The 25685-nt window shown below is 38.2% G+C and overlaps 1 protein-coding gene across 7 annotated transcripts in view; it reads right to left on the bottom strand.

Moving 5' to 3' along the window:
* The window catches only part of RALGAPA2 (Ral GTPase activating protein catalytic subunit alpha 2), a 135187-nt gene extending 111560 nt beyond the window's left edge, over positions 1–23627 (bottom strand). For 6 of the 7 annotated variants that reach the window (XR_012632847.1, XM_074895917.1, XM_074896008.1 and 3 more), the window contains exons 1-5: positions 23238–23627; positions 14415–14525; positions 13705–13754; positions 3024–3081; positions 60–103 (exon numbers count right to left, since the gene is read on the bottom strand). Coding sequence is in view for 5 of the 7 variants with exons in the window: in XM_074895917.1 (XP_074752018.1) it covers positions 60–103; positions 3024–3081; positions 13705–13754; positions 14415–14525; positions 23238–23343 (369 nt within the window). In the remaining 2 variants the exon portion in view is untranslated. Of the gene's footprint in view, positions 1–59; positions 104–3023; positions 3082–13704; positions 13755–14414; positions 14526–23237 lie in introns of those variants that run through there. The other variant, XM_074896420.1, reaches the window with a different exon arrangement.
* Positions 23628–25685: the final 2058 nt, after the last annotated feature.

Below are 25685 nucleotides of genomic sequence, written 5' to 3'. Positions count from 1 at the left end.
GTAACATGCTTCACAAGAATTAAGGTGCAAAGAAATATGAATACATCAAAGAGAAATACCTTGAGGGAATTTCCAGTGTGCAAAAGTTTCTTCAGAATCGACCCTGAATTAGAAAAAAATTGAACAGGCACGTATCAGATACTAAGTTGGTCACTTTCTACCAGAATGTTTTTTTTAAAATACTATACAGAAGTTAGTTTAATGCCATTTACTATGTGACTACTGTGATGGCGTTCAAGAAAAAGAATATTATGGGGTGAAAAAACCCAAAGTGAATCTAATTACAATCATCATCACCATTATCAGTGTTATAAGATAAAATAAAACGTATCTTTACAGTGAGGGACTTTGGTTTTAGTCAGATGACAGTTTCTCAAATTATTTTCATTAAAAATAAGATAGCTAGAGGAAATTTTTACTTACTAGATTTGGAGAAACCAAGAAGTCCAACTTATAGGATTAATGCATTCAAACACACCAATATTGACAGTGATTAGAAAAAGATGCTAGCAGTCTATACTACATTTATGTCTATAAAACACAACTACTAAAATTGCAAAATATTTCAATTCTGGTTTTAGAAATACCATGCTAACTGCCCTTAACTTCAAATGTTATTTCTCCTGGGTTTGTGAATTATGTACATTCCTTAAATGTGATCCTTCCCTCAAGATCTCACCATTTCACCATGTTAAATGGAAATTAACATACATAGCAAATACATATTAATGCATGTGAACATTAAGCAAAAAGCAAATCACAAGGTACAGCTGTAAATAATCACACTGCCAAATTCTGTAGCTTATTTATTGGACACAGCTAAGAAATTATCCAAATATGACTATTCAAGAAAAGCATAAATATAAAGAATATATTAGCTATAAAACAACTGACTAAAACCAATTTGTTCTGGACTAATTCAGATGAAACGGTAGTAAAGTGGTCAAGCAGACATCTCCTTTTATTTCTGTCAGTGCTAACTGGAAATGTGACAATAGCCCTTTCCTTGACCTTTAACTTCCACTCATTATTTCTTCTGCAACAGCAAATTCATTGTTCTGATGAAAACCATGGCAGTAGGTGAAATAGTGCTGGAAATCAAACCAAACAACAACAAAAAAGCACTACTTAGAAAAAATATATTCCCTCCAAAACATCATAAAATTTACTTTAACAAACATCAAAACAAAATGTTGTGACCACTTTGGTAGCACTCAGAAGCAGAATTTTCAAAGTAATGATGAATCAAAGGCACTTAATTTGGAGGAATTATCAAGTTAAACTACTTAACTGGATTTCAAGGTGTTTTGACTATCAAAATAAATGTATTTCACCTTGCAATACTTCTGCACTCATTTGACTTCAGATTTGTTCAATCTGATCAAATAAGAAGAGGAATAAATTTTGCTTTCCGTCTCTTGTACATGATCATAGCATCAAAACATTCACTATATATGCACTGTAGGCCACAGGGAATATTTAAAGAATTAAAAAGTTAACTATCTTCTAACTAAAGACAATAAAACATTTCTTCCTTCATAGCATTAATGTTCAAATCTAATTTTAAAATCTAGTTGAAAGTCCTATACGAACTACATGAAAGCTTCTAAAAAACTTGTTCAGGAAAAAAAAACTTTCTAAAAAGTTGTTCAGGAAAATTAATCCTGCTTTTCTTACTTAGATTTCCAAAGTTCGTGAGTGACTAAACTAAGCCTGTTAGATATCTGTTATTTTTATGCTTAAGAGAAAAATAACTGTAGCAGAAGAACATTAAGTGCTTTAAGCCAAGCACTCCAAGTGTGTGCCTTAACTAAGTTGGCAACTTTATTTTGTTCTTTTTTATGCATATGTCACAAAACAATCTTCAGTTCTGTGCTTATGAAGCCTTTTTCTGCAGAACACCTGCCCCCACAAAGCATGCAGAATGTACAAAAGACTAAGGAAAAAAAAGCAGAACTTTACCAACTCCAAGACTTCTTTCTGCCAGACTTCCTTCCCTTGCTCCAGAAGCCAGAATATGTACAGTAAATACCATAGAGGCATGGGGAAAGAACAAACTGTCTCTCTGTTTGACCAAGTGAAAGCCATCCATAGGCATCTTGTGTCTGTCATGGCCCATGTCATATTCTAACGTGACGCTTAGCAAATTCTCCATTATGTGAAAAATCAGTGAAAGACAGCTGGGGCTAAACTTGCAGAAAATTGTGAACCACCCATTTAAATAAAGAAAAAAAAAATTTAAATAACTCCTTAAAAGTTATTAAGGTCTAAACCCGAAATTCCTCATTTAATTCCCACAAACAGTGTGACAACTATTTCACAAATATTAACGAACTGCACAGAAAATACAGAAATGAGAGAAAAAATTAAGCTCCCATTCACTGCAGCAGTCCAATGGTTTACATTCTGTTTAGCACACCCTGTGCCTAACTACCAAACAGCCATCTATTCACAGCATGAATTTTACAGAATAAATTTCCAGAAAGTGGCAAGGGTTGAGGTTGAGACAAAGAGCAATATTTAGTACTATGAATTTGTACGGGCACCCCATATATGATCACTTGTAAAAGACTATCATAACACAAACTTGCAAGAGAGTCACAGATTCCACAACCCTACTCAATCTTAGGTTTTGGTGTTAGTCTGTGAATACAAAGGGAGGCCTCATTAGAAAAAGGTGTGTTGGTTTATAACCCCCATCATCTTGATGCGCATGAAAAAGAGGAAGAGAACTCAAGTAAACTCAAGAATACAAAAATTTAAAGAGCATTTGTGCAAAGTAAAAATGAAGCAGGCAACCAAACCCATACAAAACAAGGAACACACAGAGCTGTTAAAGCAGGTAAGAAGATTTTCCATATGTTTCAAGAATTTTCAGCTGCAGGGCTCATATGTAAGTACTACTGGTGTATGGGCAATATTAAGGGATTCTGTGGTTAACAGGACTTGCAGAACCAGAGAAGTGACTACAGAAAATAATGATTTTATTTGTACTAGAATGTTTTTAAACCATTCCTTCTTACCTATACTGCGAAAATGCCATCGACAAAAAATCCTCTCAGGTAGTAGCTGCAATATTTTCTGCAGGAAACAAAACTAAATAGTCAAATTTTCCATAATAAACTCGCTCATTCAGAGGATACAAAGAAACTAATACACAAGACATAAATGAAATGGTAATATATACATATAGAACACAACAGAAAGCAAATACCTATCATAGTAAGGACTCCTGCCCGTTACGTTACTCTTGTTACTGAGAAAGACACTTGGAATGGTCCTGAATAAATACCATGACACTGTCATGAACCACCTTTCCTTTCCCACTGTCTTGCAAAACCCTAGTATTCCAGAATATAAACTGATTTCGAATGAAGAAGTTACAGATTTCTAAGCAGCTCACTTTGGGTTACATTTTTCTGAAGTGTCTGGTACTGACTAATGTTATATTGATACAGTCCAGATTTTGAGCTTCTGCGGCTTAGATCTGTCTTTTCAAGCAACTAATGGAGTCTGATCTCCCAGCTGAGGCAGAGACGAACAGTGGTGCAGTTATTTTTTTGAGATGATTTACCTGTGTTTTCAGCTGGTAAGTGAAACTGAGACAAATTAAACAAAGCTAAACCAATTTAATCCACAGCACATGCAGTTAATAAAGCACTTATGTGGAATAATATGTAGTGGCCTGCCTCTGTACTTTTGGACTGATCCTAACAGAGGCAGATCAAAGGAAGAGGTTGTGGTCAAACCCGTTCCCCCTTGGTTTTGTTACGCTACAGGGCGCCAACAAAGCAAAGCAATATAAGCATATGCTTAAGTGCTTTCCTGAATGCAGTCTTATAATCTTAGTTGCAAAGAACAGTTGGGACTACCAAATGCTGTACTTTGTCAGTTTAGTGGATGGTAATGCTATCTGAATAAATCAAAACTATTCAAGGTCTTACTTGGGTAAAACTTTTAAGAGGACTTTAAGTTAACAGGCTCCAAAACAGCTTTTTTCCTGCCCTTTTTTCTTGTTTTTTCAACTACTGGCAGTATAGACTAGGGCTCGGCAAGTAGGTGTATTAGTAGTACAGGACAGGTAACTTACTGCCACTCGGCCTCCCAAAAAAAGTGGTTTCATGGTTTCATTTTTCACAGAAATATGTGTCTGGATCTTACAACTTTTCAGCCATTGAAATATGAAATTAAGACATATTTAAATGGGAAACTAGCTTTCAACACTTACTTCTGGAAATAAAATTAAACAATGTTATACATGACTAACAGTCAGAGTTCCTTGTTAATTATCAAACAAAATCACTGGAACGAACTTCTGCACAACAAAGCACCATTAAGTTTTCAGAAATACTACATGCAGGATGCAAAATGAATGACAAGTCATTTAAGCAACGGTGACCCATTTGTTGGTCTTTTGCACATAAAAGCTCACAAGAGGAAATAAATCATCACAGCCAAGAAAGCAAGAATTGGCATTTTAGGCAATCCTTCAGAGATGGCCAACACATGAATCATTATTGCTGTTAAAAACAGTATGCTCAAGAGATGGAGTAAGACAGACTTTTTTTAATTTTTGACAAAAAAGTGCTTCAGAAATTATATACAAAACTCAAAATAGAGTATTTTTGAAAATGGAACATTCCTTTCTCCATGGCAGAAGATGGAAGTCATGACAAGTTCATAGACTTAGGGAACTAGACCTCAGGTCACACAGACTGGTCTTCCTTCACATCTTTACCATAGCACATGCTCCCCAAAGAGTATCTCTAAAAGTTTACCTAGACTAAAAACATAAATCAGGCACATCCCTTCTATGTTCTCTTTGTATTTTTTTTCAGTATTCCTTCCACAGTCCTTCCCCAGGACACCACGGCATTAGGGACCAAAGGAGTGGGTGGCTGGTGGCCAGAGGTCTAGCTCCCCGTCCATGGGCAGGAGGAACGCATTTGGGATGAAGGATCTGACTGGCTAAAAATGAGGCCATGATTCACATTTGGGCTTTACCTGTTAGTTAAGGACCACGTTTCTGCCAATCAGATTGCAGGATCCACAGACAAAGAATTATCATTATCCATATAAATATTAAATTATAGCAGCCCACCACTTTTCAAGACTATTTCTGACATTCATCTTGACCTAATTTGGCACAGGGCAGAAAGGAGCTTCTAATGTAAATCATGAATATTTCAAGTCTGGATCACTGGATCCAGGCACATGTTAGACTGATTCCATACTGCATACCCCAAGCGCACGAGGAAAGGCTCCATTAAACAAAACCCTAAGACAAACTGGCAACAAAAATTGGTCCGAATTCAAGTATCAGAATATACCGCATGGAGGAACCTTCAAACATCGTCATGTTTATTATGGAAAACCAGACAAAACCACATGTATTTCGTTTCCATTGTTTAAGTCATTCTAAGTAGGACAGTAGATCATTAGAGCAAAACCAATTTCCTTTTACAGGCCATACTAACGAGATACCTTCAGCTTGTAAATGTAAATTCTGTCTCATTTGTTTCAAAACAGTAACTTTGGAGAATCAATTGTATTAAACTTCAAAAAAATCAGGCACCACTTCTGTATCAGAATGTTTTATCAGAAATTTGTCAAAATCCCCTAATACTACTAGTGAAAATGCCTCTCTTAGTATATTTCAGATGATACAGTAAAATTCTTTACTGTAAAACAAAAATTATAATTAGAAAATACATGTCTACTTCACTAAAAGTCTGATGTATACTTAAACACCAGGCATGGCACACTCACGTATTATGAATGAAAGTTTGTGAAAGTAATCTGAGGACATACAAATAAATTTTCCTTAGTTGCCAAAAGAAACAATACATATTTCCCAAGAGCTTCAGCAATGTTCTTAGAGTAATTTTACAGTTTACACACCCCAATTGATTCAGGATCAAAATAAATAACCACCACTTGTTAGTTTTTTCAAAACACAATAGCACATTGAAAGAACTTGGGTTTACTGTGCCCTCTCTGCAAGATGCAAAGCACGTTAACCGTGATCTGAGAAAGGCCGGAGGCATGATGTCATGCAGTACATTTTACACAGTTTCACCTAAACACGAACACAAAGTTCACACCCAGAAAGTAAACTATGGTAAGGTGTAAGATGCATAAGCTAATAAGGTGGCAGAGCTGCATAATAAAGACCCATTTTGAAAAAGAACTTGTTAACAACTCTTACATCCAAGTGTTAGTGAATTTTAGGTTATGCCCAGAGAAAATCTGGAAAACAAATGCTGCTGTAGAATACAGCCACTACCAGGAAAAGCAAGCTTAAACTTTAAATTGCATAAAGCTGGGGGAAGAAAGAACATGCTTACAGGTTTTATTCTTTAAAAAAAACACAGAATCAAACAACCTTGTCAGGTGACTGAATCAAAAAAATTCAAGGGCTGAAATAAGAAGAGGACAGAAGTTCCTATCCGAAGAAAGTTTCCATATCCCAAAATCTTTTCATGTAGCAAAAATTGAGATACTTAAGTAATTTCTCATGCAATTCTTTTCAGCATCTCAAAAACAGGAAAAAAAAAATGAACGCGCTTTGAAAAAATGCAAAGATGTGATTAATCACCTTCATAGTACCACCACACAGTAAACAGAAGTAATTTTTTTAAAAGCAAATGAGATTGCTAGCATCACAGCTACCTAGTGAAGATATGAAAGCTTTGCAGCAGATTAGAATGAGTATAAATAATCTAAATTCAGAGCCCACATTTGCTCCTACAATAAAAAAAAAGTTATCATGGTTAAAAGTCTACACTAGTAAATAAAAACTTCCGAATGTTACAAGTTAATTCAAAGTTACAGTTAGAATGCCTTTTAACTAGTAATTTTCACGTGTGCATTAATGTCCCCAGACTAAGATGGTGTTACTGTGTGACATAAGATTGCATAAGTCATGAACAAGCTTCAGTTGTTGTCCTTTCAACTTAGCATTTCCAAGAATATTTTCTACACCCTCCCAACCCCCGGTGTTCTAAAAAACACATATTGCTATTCCTATAAAACAAATGATAGTTTCTTCCACTCCAGCCTAGACTTCTAACAATACCGCTGTGAATCCAAACTGGCTATTGACATCTTGTTTCTAGTTTCACAGTACACTAATAAGAAATATTTTAAGAAACCCCACAGTGCAAAATAATATTGCTTTTTCAGAAAACACACAGATCTATTTAATGCTTAGTGCTTTGCTGCATCTATATGGTAATCCATTATAGCACACTTGAAATAGAAATTAGGTATTACTACTGATCAACACATCAGGGTATCTGTCAGTTCTTTTAACTGATTATCCATAGTTCTTTTTCTTCTGGACTTCCTGCATGACTAGGAATAATGTTAAGTTTAAATCTTAGTTTACACAGGATGCTGCTTTTTGAAAGATATATCTCTCTCTTTTATCAAAGTAAAATGAAAAATACCCAGGTTTGTATTTCAACAGATTCACTCTGACTTAAGCAATACTGCAATTTCTTTTAAAAGTAGTCTTTTATTTTTGCCAACTTTGTTGAATCATATCATGATTGGTAGCTTTGTGCCTATTATTGTGTACCGTGCTACCCTGTTGCAGAATGGAGAGAAAGCTAAGGCTGTTATCATATCTTACACTGAAGATACCTACAGCCTGAATGTTTTCCAGCTTAACTTACACAAAAGTGAGACAATAAGCAATGCTGTTCTGCCTTCCAGAGCTACAAGAAGCTGTTCTGTAACATGCCATGCAGAGTCTCTTATTAAACACAACAAAAACAAACGTGTTCTTGCTGATTGAACATGCTCTCAGAGGCAGTGTCAATGACAAGTTGAGAATATTGTTCATTCCAGGAGAATGGATTGTGATAAAAAAAATTGCTTTTTCAGTACAACCTGTACATGTTAAGGAGTTTCTATTAGTTGATGGCAGGTGGATCTACTTTAAACCAAGTCAAATGTAGAATACCTCTTCTGTGTCTCTATGTTCAAATACTGTTCAGTGGTATCTCCATAAGAGTTTCAGAGTGTTCAACTGCTAAGATCTGCAGTAATTTAGAAATTTTCTAGCTATTATTCACCAATTTAGGTGAAGCCAGGAGCCCAATGAAGTTAGCATGCCTGCAGCAATTCAATCTAAATAAAGGAAAACTCCTTTTATTGCACCAATAAATTATTTACAGTCACTCATTGAGGGAAAAATGTCTGCCCAAAGCACACCAGATACTTATTCTTGCCCTAGGCATAACATTAAATAGTAAGATCTCTGAAGTTGAACGTATGCACACATAGTAAGAACTTACAAAAGAATGCTTTAACAATCACTGTTATTTTAGATCAGCTGATTACAACTATGGCAGAACAAACTGTAGATGGTTCCAAAAACTATTTCCTATGTGTAGGAAAGAAGGGCTATAAACAATTTTGTTGTTATAAACAAATAAGCTCTTTCTACTTTATTGAGCTCGAGAATCAGCCAACCAAGTCCGTGTGACAGATGTGAGGTTAAACAGTAGAAGTGGTAATCACAGTAGGCACAGGTAACCAACCGAAAAACTGTAACAGAACCTACAACCTAAATTTAAAACTGTGGCTCTTAATGGTAATTCAATTTCAAGTGTAAGATAACCTGAAGATGGGAAAATTAAGCCAGTGAGCTTAATTTGAGCTTAACAGACATGAGGAAAATGCAAAAAGTAGAAAGAAAGTTAAAGAAAGGGGAAAAGTTAAATAAAAGGGATAACCCCAAGAAATGAGAAACCAGGACCTGTGACAAGAAGAATAGCTCAGCAATAACTTGACTTGATTATACCTTGCAAAGAATTTTACAAGTACTTTTCACATTGGCGAGTTTCAATACACAATTTCTGCACAATGTTACTCAGTTTTATTCAAAACATAGCAAGTAATTAGGAGCTACATCCTAAGATAAGCAAGGCACCCTAAGAAAATGCTATAGATAAAAAGAACATCCTTTCACACATTCATAAAAACAGCTACACAGCACTAGTCTTCTAAAAGAGTTATGAATCCAAAACTGCTGAAAGTTTCCCTGATGCAGGGTTTTATACAACTGAAGATGATTAGCTAAAAAATCACCACTGGCTTTGAGATTTGTTTTAAGCTGCTTATCCAATATTGCTAATTTACACAGTAGTCTATATAAAGTAGACCTACAATGTGGTGGAAGAATTTGATATTTAAAATACCCACAGCAACCTTAGTCCAGAACGAACTGAAGTTATAAATTTTAAAAATTACATTTATGTGCATTACTAGGCAGTACTAAAAAATAAGCATATATTCCTAAACTGCATCAGAGCATAGAGCTATCTGGTCACCCACCACCACAGCAGGTGTTCCTCTGACAGATGCAGTGTATTTACTGTGTATGGTCTGTAATCTACTTTTCAAAAGGGTTGCTAACAGACTATAGCCAATTATAAACCTATACTGAATTATCATTAGCATTTGCAGAACAAGTAACTTTTGCACATCTGCACTAATAAATTTAGGCTATACAGCTGCTTCTGTAATCATTACGTTCACATTCTGATAGCAGACCAATCCATGTTTCAGTGGATTTATACCACATCTTAATCTTCGAAGTATGTGACCATTTGTAGTTTATATTTAGATGTGCTGCTGAGGACAACAATACTGTATTAAAATCAGTAGCTACTGCTACAAAATAAAGAGCTCAAAGTATGGTTAAGTTCTAACAGTTTATTGATTATCATCTGTGGAAAAACACTTAATGTTATACAAAAGCCAAAACAGGCTGTGGAGTTTGGGGGTGTGTAATATAAATACTGCAGAGACTATTAGCACATTTATATTCTATTTACATCCACTTAATATTTAAATTCACCTGCTGCATACATAACTCAAGATCAGATCCAGGAATGATACATTAAAATTTTGCTGCTGAATTTGTAAGGAAGGCAAAAAACAGACCACTCTGTTCCTGTCTATAACCACAGAGAGCCTCTTCCCAGGGCAAGAGGCATACAGGGGAGGGCTAGGCTTGACAGATAAAAGTCTAGAAGTATAATCACAACAAGGCCAATATGAGTTACATGAGGTACCTTTCCAGAGTTATAATTCTGTAGATTTTTTCTTTAAGAAAAGAAGGAAAATTGTGCCTACTCTGTGTTCTGACTCAGGGACTCACACTGCTCACACTTTCACCAAGTTGCAAGAAAATAGAGGAGTTCCACAGAGAACATTGACTTACAGAAATCAAACAGTATAAGCAAACTTTTTTGTACAAGCTGTATGAAAAACACCATATGCTTTTACAAATAAGGACCTGTGAGACACAAGGGTACTTATATTAATGTGCACTGGTAAAAAATAAGCAAGTATAAAAAATCCATACTGAGAAGCTTTCAGCATATGTATCATCCGTGGGAGTTGGGAGTACCCAACCCATTTTCTCAGCTACCTGCAACAGTGCAGTGAGATCTCAACTACACTGACTGTATCTGAAAAACTTTTAGCAACAATAGCAGCTACTGTAAGTGACTTTGGGAAGTTTTACTACATTGGAAAGAATATCTGAAAAATTCTAATAAAATATTAAATACAGTGCACGTGTTACATCAGTGTAATAAATTTTATGACTGCATCAGCATAAGAGATGTGGCTGTTCTTAACTAAAAAAGCATAATTATAGAGGATGGAAAGAAATTGATCTATGTATTATGTCAAAAACATCAGTCTGCTCTTACTTCATTACAGACGCAAAAAAAAAAAGCAGCATCAGAGGAATCAGTATCTGATGCTGCAAGGAAAATATACTTTATTATTTAAAAAAAAAATCCAAGCTTTCACAATCAAATGATGGTATAATACTTTTATAAGATCTAGAAAACTTACATAAATGTAGCGCACCTTTCCTGAGTTCTGTGACACAGTGCTCTGCTGACAGATATAATAAACAATGCCCTCAAATCAGAGGGAACAGTGATAAAAGAAACAATATTAACATGTTCTGAAAACTGACTACAAATCTGCAGATAACTACACCTTACCAAAGAAAAAGTAAATTTGTTTTTCACATCGTTTTTCCCTTTTAGCTGAAACAAGGAAAAATAATACAGGTAATTACAGCTGCTGTATCATTTCATGAATATCTATTTGGAAAAACACAAGGCACCTTAGAGAATATGAAATTACATCTAAGAACTCAGCAATATTAATTGTAAAAAAGCACTACACAAAATCAACTGTTAAGCCTTCATATTACTCCCTTTAGATTAATATTTCTTTTTTGACTAATACGTTGTTTGATGTTATTTTTGAGTGGCCAAGATCCACTGCTGATGTGTAAAATTAAGACTTCAATAAACTACAGCTGAGTCAACTTCATTTTCAGAGGATTTGTGGAAAAGGCATTTGTTATTTTGCTTAATATACACACTAGGTGTCACTCAAGAACAGCATCAAAATACTGAAACTGTACCAGAAAAGGCAGAAGTCAATTCCTTTCATAAATATTTTTATTGATTTTTATACTGTTAACCCCCAGCGCCTGGATTCAGGATTTGTTAATCCTAAATAATTATCTATTTAGCTAATTAGAAGAAAACTCTAGGAGCCCTCTGGCTCACACTGACATCAGATAAAATACAGCAAGCTTAACAATCAATTAGTTTTGTTTCCTATGGCTTACAACATGAATGTTTAATTACTTGGCATTTACATTTTATCTTGTCCTGCGTTCAGACTGATGTATTCTTGGTCTGTGTGTTAAAAGGCCACCTAAAAAGCTGTTTTCCTACAATGCATTAAGTTATCCAGTGTTAAGAGTTATAAACGGATTGCAAACCAACTTCCAGTAGATAAACATCACGAAGGGGATCGCTCAAATTGCACAAAAATATCTTAAACAATTTCTTCCTCCTCAAAAGTGGCAATGGCTAGGCTATAATGTAATTCTCCTCCATCGGGACCCAAAGCAACACTTTGTTGATATATAACTACGCATTTTTTTCCTCTTCATACGGTATGTTCTCCTGATGCTTTTAAGCAGTATTAAACAGGTGGTTATTAGCCACCCGTTTTCAAGACACAGGAATGCATATTTATTCACTTTAACCAGATGAGTAAGCCTTAGTTATTTTCCATTCAATGACATAGCCACAGAAATGTAATTACTTATTCAAGACCACAGAGTAAGTGTATTAATGAGCTGCCATTAAATTGCACAGCCTTGGTCAGTAAATGTGGTGATAGCTTCTCCACTGGGGGTGGGGAGGGAGAAGGAGGAAGAATTTCTCTGCCCCAAATATGGTCCTAGCAGATATGTGAGCTCATGTTCTTTGACACTGCCTCATGCAAAATCCTAAAGCAGACTCTTTTACTAATATGCTAAGTAGGAGAAAATATAAATTGATTTTCAGATTTCAGTCTGAAAATGCAGCCTTGTAGTTAAAGGAGCAAAGAGAGGGAGAAGAGGAAAACAGAGACAGAACTTGCTACATCAAAGTGAGAAGATGAGATGACAAAAATCCAGAATTTCATGTCATCATTTACCAGACCATTTTTCATATTACAGTTGTGTTAGGCTAAACAGTGTCGTTCGTATAATCAGTATAAATATTATTCTGACTACAAACTACACATTAATGCAAATGAAGCCATATACTTCTGAGGTTTTTGGTTTGGGTATTTTTTCTCCATTTTTAGAAGGAGAGGTGAAAGTTGAGAACATTTAACAGGTAGAACTTATGCTAAGACTTTTGTTGCGCATTATAAAAAATATTTTATATATTAGGCTTTCATCTGTCCCAGTGTTATTTTCTCACATCCAAATATATTTAGGTAATAACTCTAATTAAAGAAGTCCCTTGGAAAATCAGCTCTCATAGTCTATTATTCTTTAAATTAAAGACATTCTAATTTAATTATGCAGAAGTTCACTAGCTAACATTTCCTCCCTAGACACTGCAAATGCTATAATTGCCAGTGCCGGGGAAAAACAGGCTCCTGGAAGTTAAAAAATGTTAAACAAATTAACATTTCACACACTCAGATCAAACTGATATGCCATAGTTGACAACTCTTATCCTTTTATTTTCTTTGTGCTGCAAGACCAAATACTGCAGTCATAATAGATGCCTGCATCTGAAAGGAGTAGAGCCCAAACTCCTGCTGTGACACATTCAAAATAAACACAACACTGAACTTCATACTGACAAAACGTAGGGAAAAAGTACTGTTGTTTTGAACTAGCCCTCCATAAAATACAGAAGCAAGAACCTATTTAATTCAGGAAAAAAAAAAAAAAAAAGGAAAGAAAAAAGACTATTTTGAAAGCTTTAGCCTAACAGAGGCTGTGCAACTATTGATCACTTGCTCCCAAATTCTACTGAGAAAAAACCCAGGACACTTTCAAAGTGTTGATCCTTAGTTCCTTAGGACAGATATATTACTGTATGATTTCCAAGTCTTTTGAGAAAATCTCTTACCTCTGGATACTCACTCAGCCAACACCCCCATTGCATAATAACTTTTTATTGTTAGTGTATCTGAAAACTTAATGCACACTCTTTTCTGCCTTTCACCTTGTACAGTCATGGACACCTACTGTCGTTTTGACTGACACCTAGTTTCACCTCTCATTGTAAAGATATAAATAAGCATATAATGACAAAGAGATTTAAAATAAAAATTAGTTTCATGGCACGGAAAACTTACTTCAAAAAGAAAAAGAATGGAGTCCAGCTCCTCCCTTTGTGATTTATTCCCTGCAAGACAGAAAATGACATTGTTTGCCATAAATATACAGTATGAAGCAGAAGGCAAAATTACGCTGTTGCTATTCAACAAAGATGTTAGTCAAAGATGTTGCACTTGGTTTATTTTTCTTCACCTTTATCTCATATCGAAGAGCAAGAAATTGCCTCTCTCTCTTCATTATGAATGAGGGACATCTAGAGTCCCAGACCGGCAAAGCACTGTCATTGTGCTCATCTCCAAGAAAATGGCTATTCCTACTGATGTATCTTCAAACTGAGATTTGTTCTGTGGATCTATGATGATGTTTCAGCTGGACAGACACATGTGTAACTGTAGGATGAAGGCCTTCAATACTTCCAAACAAGATGAGAGGATACTTATATAGATGCACAAGCCCTGATTTTTGTGCTGAAATTACACTTGGTCATAAAAATGTATTTAGAATTCTCTTCAGTTATTTATGACATTTCGGAGAGCAATTTTCCATGTTCATCTCTTTCGATACCATAAAACTAAAATATTATTACTAATTAATAATACATGAAACTATTAATGCAAATATAGACAATTGTGAACTCTATAATCATTAGATAAGCTCTAATAGAATGCTTTTGAGAAGAGTTAGGGAAAACTGACTCAACAATTGCTGGCAAAACTCTAAAACTTACCTTTTTGTTTCAAGCTATTCTCCAGTGTTATGAAGTTTTCATAGAATATGAAATAAATTTGAGAATAATTGTTCTCAAAAAATTGCTTCAGGTCACTTCCATCCACAATATCTGAAAAGAGGAACAAACAGGAGTTACTACACAACATCAGAAAGCTGAAAATTGTTGTCTTCATACAAATTTAGTGTTAGAGAATGAAATAAATGCCATATGAAACATTTCTAGTGACTTCAATAAATATTCTATACTAAATTGTGATTCCATGCTTGCAAGTAAAATAGGGAAATTTCCATTTCCATTTAATTTATGAAAATTAGCAGCGTGGCTTAGGTTCACTTGTTCTCAAAAAAAAAAAAAAGATGGGATGTGTCTTAGCTATCTAAAAGGGTTCTGTATCATCAAAAAAAGCAGGTACTGTAGGAAAAAACAGACACCAGCAATGAATTCTGTATGCAAATTGCAAATCCAGTTCTTATATTTATCTGACAAGCAGATCAATTCAGAAAACATATTTCCAACTCATTTAAAAAAAAGGAATGGAAACCAGCGCATGCATCACTTCCCTAAGCCTTAACTTAGTTCTAAAATTTGAAATGTTTATTTAAGGAAAAATATTTAATGTTTTCTTAAACCTGATACTTGCAAAACATACTTTAACTTCATCTGTTTGCTCTTTATTTTAACTGATTTGGTCAAGAAAAAATAGACGATTCCACATACTATTAATAGGATAGAGGGCAAAAAATTATTAGCAATACATCTTCTTCTTGAAGTTTCAGGTCTGGAGAAACCTGTTCTTTAATCAAAACAACAAAGCTGATTGCAACAAGAAGACCCAATAATATCATACAACTACAGAAGAAAGAATGACTTTAGACCTGGACAATGCTTTTTTTAAAAAAAATAAAAATTAATACCTTTTCAGTAGTGAGGCTTTGTTTGGTTGCTTGTACTACGGAAACAATTAGCGCATGGAAACCCTTTTACATGATATTTGTTTCCTACAAACTACTGGTCTTGAATTTGCAAGCTAAGTGCAATTATTCGTCTCTATGAATGCGTTCTGTTACATACAACTCTAGGAGAAAACAAGGCTTTCATTTACAAGGATTTCATATGAAGGAATGAGGTCATTAAAATCTAAACAAAAAGGAAACCTTCCCTTTAAATTGTGAAAGGAAGAGAAAGGAACTGCCTAATCAAAAAAAGTAAATTCTCCTTTTCTATAAATGTGGCATTTCAGTGGTGACTCATCCATTATTCTGATGTAAGCATGCATTCTTACGGCTACATCCTTTTCCTATTGAACTATTTTGTTCCTTATATTCCTTTGCAAGATATATAGGAAAACAATTTCTAACCTTAAAAGAGGCCAACAGCAATACTCCCATTTACTATCCTAAGAGTAGATATTCACTCAGAAATTAAGATTTTCTGGCAATTGTGCATATGAATTGTCATTCTGATACCACTCATTTCACTTTAAAAAAAAAAAAATCCAAAATGTAAGAATAAGCCACACCCCCAATAACTCCATTGTTCAGAGATACAGCTTTCTTGGGCATTTCACTACCAAATTCCTTATTTTTTGCATACATTAAGAAAACACCACTTCTCTACTCCACTACGCGTGTGTTCATGGTGATGAGCAGTGCTGACCATGATGGCTTCATCCTGCTCCTCTGGGCAGCGGAGAGGCAGGCGATGCCTCTGTCTGGCAGGACGAACAGCCAAGCCAGCGACAATGCCCTTTCCAGAGTCTCTCTCCCCTCTAACATCATGCCGAGTTGTAGGAAAAGCACCTCCAGGCAGGCTACACCACGGCAAGCACATCCCAGTCTCGCACGCTCCTTCACTGCTCTCCCTACAACCGGGCTTTTCCCATCCACTTCACCAAACAACGATTGTCACAGACAAACAGACCACGAGAAGAAAGGCTGCTTCTCAGGAGGGTTTACTAGAAGTCGGCAGGAAGTCTAAAACAGTAACTTGGATCACTACTATGTATATATATGTTTAGCTTGTAGCAGGATAAGGCTCATTCTTCTGTTTTTCAAATGGAAAACATCAGTGAAAGTTTCATGCACTATTTATCATTTAAGATAAAATAATGACTTTTGGCAAATCATATTGACTGAATAAACAGCAAGGTTGGGATTGAATTGCAGGTATTAGGTTATATTTTTATATTTTTACATTTACTCATAAATAGCTCTCAGATTACTATTGTTGAAAACAGCCACCTAGAGAATTCAAAGCTCTGAGCACTAAAATCTAAGGCAAGTTGGCAATCATTATCAGCCACCACATACATAGCGGCTTTCCAAAAACATGTATAATCTATCTCTGTTCCCCAAACAAGGATAGGTGAGCCATTGTCTAATGCTTCTGATTAACACTTCACAGCTTTTACAGCAACATACAGGAAACAGGGAGACATTCACAAGGGTACACATGACATTTCTTCTATATAAAATATGAAAGAGTTGGCTCGTTAGATAACTGCAAGTCACCCTTACTTGCCTTACTAATTAAGTTTAAAATATAGGGAAACAAACTATTCAGGTACCATTTAATAAGAATGTGAATTTATTGCCAAGCTCTCATTACTCTTCCTGGTATAAAAAAAAAAAATATCTAGAGGAAACAATAATTGTGTGCTTTACACACCAGCTTTCCTTTTATTTTTCTGTTAACTACCAAATATTACTGCAGTTATTTAAGTAGCTAGAAATCCTCCCGTAACATAAACTTCCAAAGTCACTTGACCTTATGTTATTTATACAAAGTCCTTTACCCTTAGTACTTAAAAAAATAAAGATGAAGAGACAACTTTGCAGTCATACCCTGGTTAATGATAAACTTTTATTATTAGCCTCACCCCAGAAACTACATACAATTTTTTACATAGCTTAAAAAAAAAAAAAAAACACCACAAAAAAACAACAAAAAAGCCCCATTTTTTCAGATTAGTGCTTTAAATGATAAATAAAAGCCTAGAAGATAATTTTCTTTCATTTTTTCAAAGGAATATCAGCATGGAAACATACCATTACTAAATAACCCTCCAATTAGAACAATTTCTAAAATAATTTTAACACTTGAAATTTCACATGAAATCTATGGAACAACGGCTGTTCTAAATTCAGCAAGAAGTCTGGAAGCACTCATTTTGGAAGCACTCATTTTTGAATGCCTCTAAATGAAAATTTCTATTAGGCTTGTACTAATCTAGCTGTACAGAACTGTGCACCCAAGTCAGTGCCATAATTTAAAAGCCCACTACTCTCCTTTATTGTCTCTTTTTTAATTGAGGAATTAAATGAAAAATATAAGTTTTCTTAATTTATATTTTTTAAAAGAAAAATATTAAGGATTGCACTTGGTAACCTAACAAATTTCATATTTAATCTAAACTGAAGTCTGTGTATAGCAATATCAGGTCTACCATGTATTTGTCCACTGCTCAACAGAGAAAAGGATAAAAGCAATGGACATGAGCAGCACCCCACTTTTGTCAGCAGTAGTACTCGTAACATATACACCAAAGCACAAAACATTGACATTTTCCAGTTCAGGATTTAAATAGCGGTTTCTTCAATAACACAGTTGAAATACATGTAAAGTACTGTAACTCTGGAAACAGCCCAGCTTTTACACACGCATCCAGGAGTGAAGTGCCACAGCACAAGCTCTGAAGTGCACATTATTAATTCAAACACCAGCCTGCACCCAGCCTTCTGATGCACAATTTAGTCCATCAGTATGCTCAAAACCAAATGTGAGCACATATATGGTCTAACAACCCACCTCAGCAAATGTCAAGGTTCAGGATCCACACAATCCATAAATCTGTAAAATAATTTGCGTTTGGCAACTGCACCAAACCAGTGCTACTTCCAAAACAAGGTTATCAGCCTTAAGATTATTCAGTATAGAAAAACTGAAAATCCAGACCCTTGGTTCAACTTAATTATTGTCACCATCTTCCAGGCAGCTCACAGCATATTCAAGAGCAGCTACAGGTAAGCTCCCATTTTTCTTTCTTTCTAAGTGTAATATGAATGGTGGTGGCCAACTTAAATCACCACACACTGTTCACAGCCACTACCTGCAGACCAACTTTATAACTTTCAGCCTCAAAGTTCTCAGGTAAATCACACTCTGAAATTAATAAGAATAACACGCCATGAAGAAATGGCTCATCACCTTCATAAATAAAACCATAAAATACTTATCCAATTTTATGCATGAGCAAAAAGTGACATCATCTAGACTACACAGCAGTAGCTGTTGTTCCTATTGCACCATTATTCATAAAAGTTACTGCATCATGACAGAGCAATTCTTAAAACCAGAAGAAGAATTCAAGGGAAATACACTAATCCATGCAAAGATTTTAAACTAAACATTTCAATTGTACCTGAGGAGGAAACACTGAAAGATATGTTTCAATTTAAAAAAAAAAAAAAAAAAATTTACCCAAGAACAGCCACAGAAACAAAGTCTTAAAGAGTAAAAATAAGTTTTTATGCTATAAAAAATCCTGCAGAAACTATCTGGAAAACAGTATAGAGGGTTTAATTTACAGGCAGTTTGAAAGAGACAAACTTGTATGTTGCCACTATCATTTATAAGACCATTATTTTTCACTCTATCCTAAAAAAAGACTACACTATTGACACTTCCACACACTGTATTTGGAAAAAAAGTTCCTACTGACCATACAAAAGTTCCCAAATTTAGTACATCTCTATAGCAATTGGAAAAAAAAAAAAAAAAAAAAAATTTCTCTGGTCGTTTACCTAACAAGCAAACATCCACTTTAAAATAATGTTGTTATTCTGGTTAATGTTTTGCATCATCATACAGGTAGACTACCCCACAGAAAAAGGAACTCGGATCCTAAAGGGCATTAGAGACCTGAAAGATGTTATAAGCAACCCAAATTTAAAGGGGATCTTTTCTTTCAGTTTGGATATTGGACAAACTTACACAGAGGGTAGCTAAGAGACCTGAAGAAATCAAGAACTGGATGTTATTGATCCCGGTGCTCACACAACCCCTTATTTACAGAAATACACATTCCTTGCCCTCATTCCTCCCCTATTATCATATTTTCTCTGATTTTTATCCTCCTACATCAGTAGGATCTCAGAAGAGTAACTGTCATTTTGTTTACAGTTTAATTCCTGTGATTTAAAACTAACAAAGGAAGGAAAGATGGCATCATCTAAGGAAACATAAAAACGTGAGCAGTTATTTTGAGAATATGTGTCGCTATGGCCTGGGTGTATTTTGAGGACAGGGAGTGAAACGACTGGGGTGGTAGGAACGCTAAGACACACACATTCCTATCCCTGGCCAGCACAAGGAGTGCCACATTTGGAGGGGTGGAAGGGGGGAAGAAGAAATATCCAACTATTTTTGAGCCTTTATACCAGAAGCTTTGCTTTTCTTAAATACAGGAGAACTTCTTACCATGTTTTGCTTCACGTTCTGTGCTGAATAATACCAGAAAACACACACTTGCAATGATATCTGTGGAGATACTATCTTCAAAAAGCCACTCCCATATTATCTAAAATGTTTACATTGACATTCTCAAAAGCAGACATCTCAGAAACAGAAGCAAAGCCTGCTTTGACATAGTCCCTGCCATAAAACATATCCACTAGAAGACAGCCAGTTGCCATACCACAGCACTTCAGCCAATAAGCCACTAATATGCTACCCAGCCCACTGGCAGTGATAACAATTTTCACTTAAACCCAATGTTCAATAGTAAGTTTAATCAAAAAAATCAGGTCACTATCTCCAAATGTAACAGACACTTGGAAGAAAAGATATTTCCTGAGAAGTGACGGATGTATTTTTTTCCCCCTTGCCAACTGGGTAATAAGCATCTTTACAGAAAACCACCAGACAACACTACCTTCTGTACCATCTGCTTTGGGGCATAAATTAATTCTGTCATGCTAATAGGCATATTTTGCCATTTGTTCCACCCATCAGGTCTGTTACAGGAGCCTGACAACCTCCTCTGTACCACACAGGCACACAAAAACAACACTCCAATAAAATGGGTATAACCAAGAGCAGTTGGTATTTCATCTTAAACTAGTCGTGTCTTAGTTTCAGATGTGTCTGAGAGGCTGAAAGTGGAACATTAAGAGAAAGTTGCTATACTTCTTATTTCTTCAAGTTCATTCATTTTAGTGAGGCTGGTGGAAAAAGAAGAAATTTAAGGTCTGCAAGTTCACACTACAGTTTCTTAGATCAATCTTTCTCAGAATGGTTTCACAAAACATTTTAAACCTCATCTCGTAGACAAAAAAATTCCCAACTCTTTTTACAATTAAATTGGACATTATTTTAATATTGTTTGTACAGCACATGAGCAATAAGATGCTTACAGTTAAAGGGCATATCATAATGCAGTTATCTTCTCCTGTCATTAAAAATTCCTGCCCTTAGGCACTTAGATACATGGTATGATTTAAAACACAAACAAAAAACAATCAAAAAAACCCCAAGCAAACAAAATATTTTCTGTGCCTCCAGTCCAAGAAATATATATCTTTGGTCACCGGAGAGAGATTAACACAAAGATGACCACCAGGTGGCTAACTATGACGATTTTTACATACACTTGAAGAACAGGAGGAATTTATACCCAGAGTAGTCACATACCCTTCATTCATAGTTAACTCCAAAGCAAAGGTTCAACAATGTTCACAAAACCCATGAAGACTGGCAGGTGATGAGGGCCTCTGACACGTGACCCTTTTGTCTCACACCACCAGCCACAGTCATCAGAACTGCTTGACTTGTGAGTCCAAATCATGAAGCTTAAATATCTACAGACTGGGCATGTCGAAATTCTGTTGCTCGAAAGATGATCAAGACCTGGCCACTTCTAGAGCATGACGCAAGAGCACCTATGGATTTGTCTAGCACTTTGTCCACTAATCAAATTACCCACAGAAATCTCATTTTCAGATCAGCTAGTTAAATGCAGTAGACCACAGGGGAAAAACACCTTTAAATCAAAGTGATGATTCCTCACACATGTAAGAAACACATCCCCAAAAAGTCACCAAAATGCCCATTCCAAGTGAAATTATCAGACTCTTCTACTCATTTCTTTCCACACTCTCACTGAGTACAACTTTCTCAAAGGGACCATCCTGAGGGAGACTAATCGCTACTCTTCTAGCTCAGGATCATACTCTGTATCCTCAGCACAAAAGCTCCTTGCTTTGGTAAAGTACATTCAAAACTTACTTTGTATATTTTCTCCTACCAGTGGAACGTCACAGGAAAAAGCTGTTAATCTCAAACTCAATCTCGAGCATCACCAACGAGCCCATGCTCCAAACCACAGTGAGGTTCCTCAGTGCAAGTCTTGCAGCCTGGTGCACATACCAGGCAGAGAAATGAAGGGGAGCACCTTTACTCTGCAAGACTCAAGCCACTTCCTGGGCAGTAACTTGGCTCCACGCATCCTTCACACCACCAAGAGCAAGCGCATAGGGGGCCTTAGGGGAGTGACATGAACACTGACTGACCAGAGAGCCACTCCTCAACAGGATACATCAGCTAACATCTGTTCTCTTTTGATGAGCCACTAAGCTCAGGCCCTCTCCTTCAGCCACTTACTTCTCACAGCTTGTAACACAATGTCTTTGAGGCTCCTACGTATCTGTCAATCTTAACAGAAACAGTAGACTAAATTAGAGTACACAACAAGCACAAATCAGATCCTTCTCTCCTCCTTGTTTTTCTGGAGAACAATATAAAATGAGATAAACAAATACTAACACTGTCACTGATTCTCCTGAAATGGGACAGCGCACAAAAGCTCTTAAAAGAGCCTTTTCCTGCTGCAGTTTGCTGACTAGCAGAGACAACAGGGCCACCCAAATCCTTGCAAACCACAGCTCACAGCTGAAACACATCAACTGGTTTCCATGTTCAGAATAAAAAGATCAGGGTTAAGGCTTCAACTGTAAGATGACATTGAGAAAGATCAGCCTTGCCACAGAAGGACATCGCAGAATGCCATTACATGATCCACCCCTTAAATTGTAAAAAAAAAAAATTTAAATAGTCTTGTTGACAAGAGCAGAGCTGGTATGAATGCATCCTCTGAAGAACCCTACATAGGAAATACGTTTACATACTGTTCTGGACAGTGCTGCTTCACAAATATTTTGATGCTGGGCAACACAACTTTCTAAAGCCAGGAGCAGCAAAACGCATCACTTAACTTTCTCTAACAGCTCCTGAACTCCGAAAGGACTCACATTGCTACCTTTCAACAGCTATAACCGGGAGAGCTTACAGAGCTCCCCAAAATTGCAAAGGGAGCCTGGAAAAAGCTAACGAAACCTAAGGCAGAAAAGGGTTGCCTACGATAAGTTTTTCTCTCATTTTTACTTCTGTCTTGAGGACAGCTCTCACCCAGCAACCCCAAACAGCATTACAAAATAGCTCGAAGCACACCGAAGGGCGAACAGCCCAGCGCGTCCAGCGCACCGCTCGCGGCCCCGGCGTCTGCCCCGGCGACCAGCGGCTTCTCCCCCAGAAGAAAAGCGGCTCCCTCCCGCGCTCCCCGGCCGCCGCCCTGCGCGGGGTCTGCCCGGCCGCCGCCACGGCGGGCTGCGGCTGGACGGGGGCAGCTGCCAAAGCGAGAAGAAGCCCCGAGGGGAACCAAGGGCGGGGGGCTGGGCTCCCCTCCCCGCCCTCCCCTCCCCTCCCCTCGCCCCTCACGGCGCGGCGAGAAACGGGTCGGCGTCTCGCCGGCCAGCCGCCACTCACCCAGCAGCGCCCGGAGGTGCTTGAGGCGGGTGAGTACGTCCCGCTTAGGGTCCAGCGCCTTCTGGGTGGATTTCCTGACATCGGCGTGGCCCTTCCTGGAGAACATCCCGGCTCGAAGCGGGCGGGCGGGGGGCACCCGGCGGCGGAGGGGACGTTGCCCGCGGGAGGGGCTCAGGGCCCGGTGGCCGGGCAGGTGCGGGGGACGGGCGTCCACAGCCCCGCCCGCTACGGCCGCGCCGCGCCGTCCCGGGCTGCGGGGAGAGAGGCAGGGAGGGCAGCGGATGGGAGCGTCCCCGCCGGGGCGACCTAGCTCGCCGCCGCCGCACGGGTGGGCGTGCCCGCACAGAACCGGCCAGCCCCGCCGCCGGCTGCCCGGCTCGGCCCAGCCCGGCTCGGCCCAGCCCAGCCCGGCCCAGCCCGCCGCACTGCGCAGCCGCGCCGGGACGCTCCCCGCCCCCGCGCGGGAAGACTACAGCTCCCGGCGGGCCGCGGGGCTCCGCGCGGGGCACGCCGGGAGCTGGAGGCGTCGCGGCCGGCGGGGCGCCGTCGCCTTTGATGTCACCCTGGCGTCGCCCTGGCGTCGCGCCGCCGGGCCTGCCCGCCTCGGGAGAGGCCGTACATCGGCTCTGTCGGCTCTCTGGAGGGGCTGGCACAGCCTCGGCCCTACGGGCACCTGGAGGGCCCCGCCCCCCCCGGGGTTGCCGCTGTCCACGGGTGGGCCATGGCCTGTCAGCGCTCCACGGGCCTGCTGCCTCCCCGGGGCCTGCCGGCACCCCTGGGCTTGCCAGCACCCACTTCAGGCTTCCAGTTTAGCAGCCGGGTCGTTTCTCCAGGCACGGAGGCCACAACCCTCCTGCAGCAACGACTATGGTCAGTGAGACCACCAAAGGTGGCAGTGCCAAGGCTGAGCTGCGTGGAAGGTCCAGCTTTGCCTGGGACTTGAGACAGCAGTAGCCAGGGGCAGGATTTCTAGGGAGGAGCAGCAGGGCTGGGAGAGCTGGGTGAATGCCAGAGGCTGATGTATTTGCGGTGGACACGCCATTGGGAATTGGCGCCTAGCTATGCTCCAGTTTAGTTACAGGAGAAACCTTCAGGTTTTGAATAACTGCTTGCACTGTAAATATGTAACTAATAAGTGCTGGTTTGGCTCCTGTAACACAAGGAAGGTAAAAGACTAAGCAGATTCATAGTTACACAACAAAAGCAGGATTTGCCCCAGACTTAGTAGCTGGCAGGATTTCAGTTAAAGGCCCTCAGATCCTCTCAGTGAAAATCCTGGGTAGAAAAGTGAATTTAAATAAGTTTCAAGGCAGGATGAGGTCCTAAAAAATAAAACAAACGTGTTTCAAATAAATAAATTGCAGGTACGCTTCTTAGTTTTTAACAAAATTATTCAAAAATTAATGTGCATGTCTTATAGAAATTATTTTTCAGACATGAATCATTGTAGAAGAATAAAATGTCACAAGAATTACTGTTGTTAGGACTGGAAAATATATCACTGTCACATCTTGCTTCCTCTCAGGCCTCTCAGGGATCGTTTCTTCATGAAGGCCAGGAGTCACCAAAGCAACATGTCAACAAGCCCTAAACATCCCGCTGGCTAAAGGAGGGTCCCAGCTTTTCCGCTGCAGGGACACCACCCCTGGGATGGCCACATGGAAAGCATGATCAGGGAACTGGTCTGGATGAAAATTAACCTGGCAAGATAAATAAATACATAGGCAATCGGCAGAAGTTTGTGGTGGAAGGGGGATGTAGTTGGTGCTCAGGCGCACTGCTGGTTGCACAATCATGGCATAGCTTTTCCCCCTTTGAAGCACAGATAGATTCTGGAAGGTGAAGAGCAAAGACTGGCCGTGTCTCATAGTACCACCCTGTAGGGTCACCAAACCTTGTGGTATTCCAGCTGCTCTTTAACTTTAATTCACTTCCTGGAGCTCTTTAATGCTCTTTAATTCACTTCCTGGAGTCATAGGAAGACAAATAGTGCTGAAATGCAGCACCTTTTTTTTTTTTTTTTATAATTAATCTTTTTTCTTATACAAAAAGATTTGAATACATGACCTTGGAATCAGACACAGAGAATTTATTCTTACTTAATTGTCTATTGTTTCGGAGCCCATTTAAGGCTTACAGTGATTCATATTGCATATTCTTCCCATAACACTGTTACACAATGTCTCATTCTAGAAAAGTTATTAATCTTCAACAATTGTCTAAAATCTTTGGGCACGTGTTCCAAATTGAGTATCTGCAGCTTCCTGAGAAGAGCGAATTGGGTCACTCCAGCTTTTCCCTTTCATTGCCACAAATCAATATATGCAGTTGGCTGAGGAAGCACATGGCTAAAATCTTGGCATGCTCTTTTCTTTTTTCTTTTTTTTTTTTTTCCCCTTCCCTTTTAGTTTAATTGACTTAGAAAAACAACTTCCAGTTTGTCTCTTC

The sequence above is a fragment of the Athene noctua genome, chromosome 1 (genome assembly GCF_965140245.1).
Source record: "Athene noctua chromosome 1, bAthNoc1.hap1.1, whole genome shotgun sequence".
In the NCBI taxonomy this organism is placed as follows: domain Eukaryota; kingdom Metazoa; phylum Chordata; class Aves; order Strigiformes; family Strigidae; genus Athene; species Athene noctua.
The sequence above is the reverse complement of the archived record's forward strand: the minus strand, read 5'-3'. Positions and strand labels throughout refer to the sequence as shown.